Here is a 9,374-nt window from a genome sequence, read left to right as displayed (position 1 = left end):
GCTTTTATCCTGAATAATTTAAAAGGGTCATGTTGTTTAAACAATTGCATTAAAGAATACATTTATAATTTGTACTCTTTAATTATTATATTGTTTTTTATTATATTATAGTAAATAGTACAAATAATAATGCAATGCACTTATTTGCATTACGTCCAGTGGTTTATATAATAATAAGAGAAAGAAATACAATACAGTATAAAAAGTTATATAACTAAATATATACTTTAAGATAGTAGGGAATCGACTTAGATAGCTTTTTTGACTCAAAGTTCATCTATAGTCCAAATACTTAGGCGCATTAAATTATGTGTTTAGTAGTATGTGTCCAGTAGTACTGTACTAGATACATTTCTCTGTGAACTAATCATAGGGATGAATGTACAGTTTAAATAGGGGAATCTGAGTTAATTTCAGAATATGGTTAAAGGTGACATATTCCTAATATTCCCTTTAGCTTGTTCCAAAACAGGAGAAGAAGTGAATACCACCAAGAGTGAGTGACCAGACATCAGGAATGGAAAGTACTGGAGAAAGTCCAGAAACTAAAGAAAATGCTTCAAATTGAACAGCCTTGGGCATGCTGCATTACTCTGCAAAAAGTACAGCACAATAAAGAACTTGTCAAGGTGTGTGACCAACAATTCAGCTAAATCATCTTTCAGTGTATTTGACAGAACTTTGTAGTCTCATTGAAAGACTGTTTGCTTTTTTTTTACTTTTTAATTACCAGTAATTTTAATTTTAAAGGGCAAATATATATAACATAAAAGATTATCCAGTGGAGGTAATTTGTAAAGATGTAATTTAAATGGATTGCATTGTATTTGGTAACATAACTAAGATCAGAATACCTTCTTCACAAGAATACTAGAGGAACACTGGTTGCTGGAGCTTTGGAGGGTATATAAACTAACATCTATCCGTATTCTATCCCATCAAAAAAAGTTAGAAGTTGTATTTCCTTAAACCTGTTACCATCAATCAATTAGGAACTCATGAAAATGTAAGGTGGTTGACATTGGTTTCATTCCATTTGCTAGAGACATTTTAGGGGCACGTGTAGGGGCAAATGTGTATTAAAAAGCAAAACATATCAGACCCAAAGGTTTCTGGTCAGGAGAAGAAAACGTAATATAAAAGTTTCAGTAACCTCAATGCTACAATCAACAACAATGGTTAACATGACTATCGTTGTTGTTATCATTATTCAACAATGATAACTTTATTAATGTTCATCTTTAATAATTACTAACGGTAAAAATAGTTTAATAATTATAACTTATGAGTCTAGTTAGCATTTTCACTTTTGCTGTGATTGTACAATCACTATTTATTTATATCTTTACTGTTATGTTATATTCAAATATTGTATTATAAATATAGTATTTAGATAGACTAGTATTGTTATTATACATTTTGAAAAAGTGCCACAAAACACTGCTGGTTGGAACTTTACAGGACATTTAATTATTGACGATGCAGTACATAATGTAGTTCAATACGACTGTAATGTGTTCTTACCTGGAACATACATCAATAAATTAATGTTAGCTTCGCTGGCTGACCTGTAAAGAATACTAATACGTTACTTGCTATTGTAAATAAAGGGAACAGTTTATAAGCGGTAGTAATCAGCTACCAACAGACACCAACAGAAATTTGAAAAGTCTAAGCTTCTATCGTCTTGTACTGCCCTCTATAGGCATGAAAAAAACAGCATCATTTTCAGCTGCTTTTGTGAAAACGGCGAAATGATAAACAACTGCATTGATTGTTCTACATACTGATGTTGTTAAAAACAGCTCGTTAGCAGTGACACAGAGGTATGTTACTGTAACCTGATCAAGTCCACAAATGTATAAATACGGTATTTACTTAATCATTTTAAGTACAATTAAAAAGGTTCGAAATGTATTATCTGTATTAGAACATTTGTTCATTTTCGGTATTTTACAATATGTAGCTTTTTATTTTTCGTTTTGACATATACATACTGTATATAAAACTATATATATTAAGAAGCAAATCATTGGAATGTTACTTGTAAGCTTCGCCGTGGTATGTTTTATTTTACTCATTAGTGCTCCGCTCAGCTTTTGCCTGAGACAGGAAAAAATAAGAAAGCATAAGCACAACGCGATGCAAGCCATACCACTCAGAACGTACTGGGGGTTGTATTCATTTTTTCACCATCTCGTCGTTGTTTTGAAAAAAAAAAGAAGGCGTAATCAGTTTAAACCTTGTTTTATGTGAATTTCTGCACTTATATATTTCTGAAATAAAACCATTAAATTATATCTTCTTTGTGAATACTCGCCCCAGGGAAGCTTGATCTTTTCTGTGAAGCATTGCAAACTGCTTTGTGTGACTGGCCGTCACGTTGCCAACGTGAATGAGGCAGTTTGTGCAATCCATGCTTGAGTATACAGAGCTAAAAACCTCAGAAGCTGTACTTTTAAGGATTTTACAGTGGAGCTGCTGAAACCGTAGCAACTGCTTCTGATCCTTCACAGGGGAAAAAATCTGTTATCGGTGCAATGTTGTGGCCTTTGAAAAGTCCAACCGGGTAAGTAATGAGTTCTTTTTACTGTTTACTTTAAAATTTTACCGAAACCAAGGGATTCTCTGTCTATGGTCCTGAAATAAATTCAAGCACAGATGCAGTGCAGGTGTTAAGTTGCTAAAGCTGTTTTAAAAGCTAAATGCTGCACGGCTTATTTTAAATGTTAAATATGTTGGGCATATTTAAAGCCATGAAAAGAATCATATAACGTTTAAAAATATGAATTTTACAATTTAATTATCCATAACAACACCCATGTCTCGTTTTGGTACTCATTTGATACCACAAATCTTTGAATGCTGATACATTTTATGGAGGCGTTAAACATTCGGTTGTGTAAATGCTTTAGATATCCAGTGTCCACATAAATGTATTTAAAGAGTGTTACAGTGAACATATAATCATGTTTAAAAATGCAAAACGCGGTAACGAAAAATATAAAAACACACAATCAGAAGCAAATTCCGATACATATTTGAAATTAGTGTATTCTAAAAAGAACAACTACTTGAGAGTTTACCAATACAGAAAGTAATACACTCTAATTTTCGTACATGGAATAGTAATAAGCCTTGCAATGAAGAAATTTCCCTGTTTTATGTTTCAGCATTAGGCTGGAATCATGCATCTATGAAATGATAAAACCGTGGTCACTTAAAGGGCATACTTTTTGTCCCTTTGATAGACAAAAAGGTACCTGTGTGCAAAGTAATACATTGTTCTTCCTATGTCGAAAAAGATGTAACGAAACGAGGCTAAATATAGATTTTTCCCCATCAAGATGAAATTTGGGTATTAAATCAATGACGTAGGTCATTCGTTTGTGCTTTTAATCAACTCAGGTCTTTTTGCCTGAAGGATGAAGAGCTCTGACAGTCATCGCTGCTATAATCAGCACCCCTGACGGTTTTAACATTGGCGATGATCATTTTCCAAGATGAATACTCTGATTATAGAGCTTTTAATAGGCCAATTTTACAAAATTTTGGAAGAAAGCGTTATGTCAGATATGGTTGATACAAAAGAGTTTATATTTACAGATCCTCTGAAATGCGGGGTAAGTAACGAAAGAAAACATACATATCTTATATTCTGTGGTTAATTACGGAAAAATTATGATTTCTTTTTTTCTATTTATCGTGTTTTATCGTTTTATTTCGTCTTCGGTTGTGGGTTGGTTACCTAGAACAGAATTATTACTTTTTTAAAAGAACAAAGATAATTAGGGATCATTGTATTTTAAATTAACATTTTATTTTTAAAAGAAAATAGTTCTGCGTTAATTATCTTTTTTGCCTGCTTTATGTAGAGATGCGTATATCTTGATAACCATTATTACTGTTTGGGGGGCATTATTGTATTGAAAATCATAATTCGATTTATATAATACAAATGTACATAAATAACGTTTACTTTTCACATAGGGATTATATAGTTGCAACCAAAACTATGTATCTGATAATAGATTTCATACTGTACATTTTTTTAAGGAAACACATGTAGTTTTTGTTTTTACTCATGACAGCCAGTATTTCGTGACTTAACAGAAATGTCTTAGTGGAGCCTGTGTTTGAAAACAAATTCTTGATAAGCATTTATGTATTGTTCCATGACAAGTATTTGTTTTTTTAATCTAATGATAATGATAAAGCTTACAGTAAAGGGCAAGATGAGGTACAATGAACTGTATTGCATAAAGCATCTGTATGTTTTTCTTTAATGGCAAAGCTTGATTTAATGTTTTTTTAAAACTTATTTTGCCATATGTTCTTAAAATATTGGTTTATGCTTCTCCATATTACATTTCAGTTATATAAAATGTAGCCCCTTTTGTTCAGTGTTAAAACTGCATTTACAATATATATCATTCTAAATTTGTATGATAAGGACATTTGTTTTTTATGTTTTTATAGAGTGAAAATTACTTCAGTTATTAAACAGAAAATATCGGGAATTATTTATTGTCTTTTTAGATGACGCTACGTTCAGCAACGGCACTACACTGAACTGGGACACCCATTTCTGTGAAAATGCATATCTGGATATTGAAAATCATCTTGTTGGCTGCTACATCTCTAAATGTTATAGAGATGTATGAAAATTATGGAGAAATTTGCCAAAAGCTCTGTTCTTGTGAAGAGAAAGATGGAATTTTAACAGTAAGCTGTGAAAACAGAGGAATTGTCAGACTTTCAGAAATAAGCCCAGTACATTTTTCTATGTATCATCTTCTGTTAACTGGAAATCTTCTGAAACGACTTTCCCCAAATGATTTTATCAATTACACTGGGGTTACAATTTTACATTTAGGAAACAATGATATTCAAGAAGTTGAAACTGGAGCTTTTAACGGACTCCAAGGATTAAAGAGATTGCATCTGAACAATAACAAAATAGAAATGATAAGGGATGATACATTTATTGGGCTTGAAAGTTTGGAGTATCTGCAGATTGATTACAATTATATAACAAACATTGAACCTAATGCCTTGAGCAAATTACACCACTTGCAGGTACTTATTCTAAATGACAACTTGTTGTCTATTCTACCAGGTAACATTTTTCGATATGTTCCATTAACTCACCTTGACCTGAGGGGAAACAGACTTAAAATGTTACCTTATGTAGGTCTTTTGGAACACATGGACAAAGTTGTGGAATTACAACTTGAAGAAAATCCTTGGAATTGTTCTTGTGAGCTAATTTCTTTGAAAGCTTGGCTGGAAAGCATTTCTTATTCAGCTTTAGTTGGGGAGGTTGTGTGTGAAACACCTTTCCGGCTTCATGGTAGAGATTTGGATGAGGTTTCAAAACAGGAACTATGCCCTAGAAGAGCAATTTCTGAATATGAAATGAGACCACAACCACCTTTGAGCACTATTGGATATTTTCATACCACACCGGCAGCTGTGACGGCTTCAGCTACATCATCAGCTGTTTTAAGATCTTCTTCAAAGCCCACAAAGGGTACTCGCCAACCAAACAAACCAAGAGCAAGGCCTACATCTCGCATTCCTTCAAATAATGCATACAATTATGGACCAATAATTGCTTATCAGACCAAATCCCCAGTGCCTTTGGAGTGTCCCACTGCCTGTACTTGTAATTTACAAATATCTGATCTAGGACTCAATGTTAACTGCCAAGAAAGAAAGATTGAAAACATTGCTGATTTAAAACCCAAACCATACAATCCCAAAAAGATGTATCTTACAGGAAATTACATTGCCATGGTGAATAGATCTGATTTCACTGATGCTACTGGATTAGATTTACTTCACCTTGGAAACAACCGGATAGCTATCATACATGACAAAGCCTTTGGAGATTTAAAAAACTTGCGTAGGCTTTACCTGAATGGTAATTTAATTCAGCGTCTCACAGCAGAAATGTTTTATGGGCTACAGAGCCTACAATATTTGTATTTAGAATACAATGTGATAAGAGACATTGTATCAGGTACCTTTCAGTATGTACCAAATCTCCGTCTTCTTTTTCTCAATAACAACCTTCTGAAAACTTTACCTGGAGGCATATTTGCAGGCCTGACTTTAAAAAGACTTAGCCTTCGAAGCAACCATTTCCACAATTTACCAGTAAGTGGTGTGTTAGATCAGCTCACATCATTAGTTCAAATTGATTTGCATGAAAACCCTTGGGATTGCACTTGTGATATAATTGGAATGAAGATCTGGCTGGAGCAGCTTAATACTGGTGCTGTTGTCAATGATGTGATCTGTGGGTCTCCAAAGAAAATGTCTGGTGAGGATATTCGGTCCATTTCATCTGATCTTCTTTGTCCGGATTACTCTGACATAATTGTTTCTACTCCTCCACCTTCTGAAGAACCACTTTCAGAAAGAGCCACCACTATAGAAACATCAATTAAATATAATACACCATCAAGCTCAGTACCTTTGTCTGTTCTAATTCTGAGCCTTCTGCTAGTGTTCATAATGTCTGTTTTTGTAGCTGCTGGGTTGTTTGTGGTTGTAATGAAAAGAAGAAAAAAGTCTCAAAATGACCGAACCAGCACTAATAACTCAGATGTGAGTTCTTTTAACCTGCAGTATAGCCTTTATAGTAACAGATCAGTTCCCAAAGTAAAAACCCCTGCTGGGCATGTGTATGAGTATATCCCACATCCACTGGGTCACATGTGCAAAAACCCAATTTACAGATCAAGAGAAGGGAATTCAGTTGAGGATTACAGAGACCTGCATGAGCTAAAAGTTACATATAGAAATAATATTGATGAAGAAAGAGACAGTCATTTAAGAAGTCCAACATATAGTGTGAGTACAATAGAACCAAGAGAAGAATCATCACCAGTACAAAATGCAGAGCATTTCTACAGAGGTATTCTAGAAGCAGACAAACAGTCACCTTCTGGGAACAATATTGATTACAAGTATAGTGGCCCAGCTGCATATACATATACACCAAACTACGATTTAAGACGTCAATTTTTGCATCCTGAAAGGATAAGAGAGACTGTGCTGTACAGTACAACACCAAGTACTGTATATGTTGAGCCCAACAGAAATGAATATTTGGAACTCAAAGCTAAACTTCAAGCTGAGCCGGACTACCTCGAAGTTCTTGAGAAACAGACAACCTTCAGCCAGTTTTGAATTACAGATTTGTCTATACAGTATATAAAGCATTTTTTCTCCTTAAATTATGATTTCAAATGGGGGTTAAAGTGCCTTGGCACAACAATAACCACCTTCAAAGACTACCAGTATATGGGGTGTGCTGGACTGTGTTTTTTTTTAAATACATAATGTTACAGAACTTAATGTTTTCTTAACTGACAAATAGGTAAATTGATCGTAACTCATCAATGGACAATTTCAATTATATATTTTTTTATGTTTAAGATTAAGTTCACATTAACAGAAATGTAAAGGTAATTTTATCCAAGAACATTTTAAGGAATATTATCTTACATATATTGTGATTCACTGATGTTTACTGCTCACCACCTAATCAAAAAAATATAAACGGTGCATTGTTTGCACGAGGCATTTCTTCTCTATTCCTTCAATAACAAAGGATGCTAAGTCTGTAAGTATAAATTTAAGGGTATACTTTTGTGAAATCTTCCATTTACTATTGAAATTAATTATTAAATGATATTACTTGGTTTATATTTTATAATCCTAAATTAAAGGTTTTGTTTCTAGTACAGGATTATTTAGCTAGCAAAGCCAAAGTGGCTTTATTAAAAGTTGGCACACCCCAATGTCAACACAAGGCTCCATTTTAAAAATGTGTCTTTGTGTGCTTTCTGCACTTTTTGAAATAGGAGACTCAAAAGTCTTCAGAGTTCTATCTCAGACAAATCATAAGGAGTTTATATAATATATATATACATATATAAAGCTTCATAAACAATAAAAGTAATAATTAACTTGTGTAATACTGATATTTTAACGTAGCACCTATTTTTATACAAGCATCCTCAATTCTCTTACCTTCACTTTTTTTTCTTTGATTGCTTTACACATATTGCACTGTATGACCAAAATGCATATACAGTATGTAAACAGTATGGGCGATGTTAGGTTTCTGTAAATATAGAAGGGGAAATAAACATAGCCTGTTATTGCAGACAGAGCCATTTTACCAGAGGCAGCTAAAATGGAAGAAACATGGGAATAAGGGATTTAGAAAATCTGTTTTATTCTACTGATTTGTGATTGCTCATCCACAACAATTTGTATTTGATGTTACTAGTGATTTGGAAAGAAAAAAAGTTGCAACTGTACAATTCAGTAGTTCATTATGAGCCACAACTGACTCAGTATCCACACACAACAGGGAGTGAGGGTTCAGAAATGAAGATGTACGAAAGTATTGGTGTAACATCTGGCTACAAATGGTAAATGTATTTCAGCACATGTATTTTTTAATAATTTACCAATAATAAATAAATACATTTTAAAATAACTTCTCATTTAATTTAGTCTGTATTATTTAGATTAATTTTAGGTAATTTGTTATGGTTATTACACTATTCATTTTGATACTTTGAGTTATTTATTTTTGTCTTTTAAGGTTGACTTTTCTTCTTTTTAAAGTAAAGGAATTATTGAATTGTATTAATTGTTAATTATTGGTTTGCATTTCAGAATCTGAAATTCAATATTCTATTTGAAGTACAAGGTAACAGCACAGACAAAAGTAATTTTAGTTAAAAACTTACATATCCTAATGTCAACACAATGTACAGTATGTTGTGCATTTCTTTACTTTTTAAAATGGGAGATCCAAGGGGATCTTTTATTAGGTATTTTATTTCATTGTTGTAGTTTATGTATATATAGATAGGCACTGATGATTTGATTAATTCCTTGCAGAGATATTTGATTACTTTATTCAGTTTGCTTACTGAATTATATATTTCTTTCTACACAGGTGATTCAGTCAGTTTTATCAAAAAATAATAATTCCACATACTAAAGTCCTGGTACTCTGGATGTTTTTAAGGATTCTGTCAGACATTTTCACACATGTACTCTATCTTCGCATGTTTGTGCCAGTTTCGCAAATCTTTGTGATTGTATAATTCACTGTGTGAAATTCTTTATAAGTCTTCATTTTGCTACAACTATCATATTAATTTTGCAGACAGCTGATCTAGAATTTCTCGTTTAAAGAAAATTATTTTACAAATGTAATAATATTCAAAATTACTACAATTTTTGTGAAAGCTTTATGTGAATTTATAAGCATTGTATAAAAAATGTCTAAAAAAGCCATAAGCTTTAATTTATTATAAATTAGCAAAAGCATGGTTCTT

General features: G+C 32.7%; 1 protein-coding gene across 2 annotated transcripts; it reads left to right on the top strand.

Annotated features, from left to right (window-relative positions):
- Window positions 1-1,743: 1,743 nt before the first annotated feature.
- Window positions 1,744-8,522, top strand: LOC102698777 (SLIT and NTRK-like protein 5). Of its 2 annotated transcripts, XM_015363637.2 has the most exons (3): window positions 1,744-1,826; window positions 2,517-2,569; window positions 4,540-8,522. In XM_015363637.2, the coding sequence occupies exon 3, from the start codon at window positions 4,597-4,599 to the stop codon at window positions 7,198-7,200; it is 2,604 nt and encodes an 867-aa protein (XP_015219123.1). In that variant the 5' UTR covers window positions 1,744-1,826; window positions 2,517-2,569; window positions 4,540-4,596; the 3' UTR covers window positions 7,201-8,522. The 2 variants fall into 2 exon arrangements, with proteins under 2 accessions (XP_015219123.1, XP_015219124.1); XM_015363638.2 differs by lacking the exons at window positions 1,744-1,826; window positions 2,517-2,569 and adding an exon at window positions 3,419-3,623.
- The last annotated feature ends 852 nt before the right edge of the window (window positions 8,523-9,374 follow it).

Source organism: Lepisosteus oculatus, chromosome 15 (assembly GCF_040954835.1).
Source record: "Lepisosteus oculatus isolate fLepOcu1 chromosome 15, fLepOcu1.hap2, whole genome shotgun sequence".
In the NCBI taxonomy this organism is placed as follows: Eukaryota; Metazoa; Chordata; class Actinopteri; order Semionotiformes; family Lepisosteidae; genus Lepisosteus; species Lepisosteus oculatus.
Note: the sequence above shows the minus strand (reverse complement) of the source record. Positions and strands in the feature narration are given on the sequence as shown.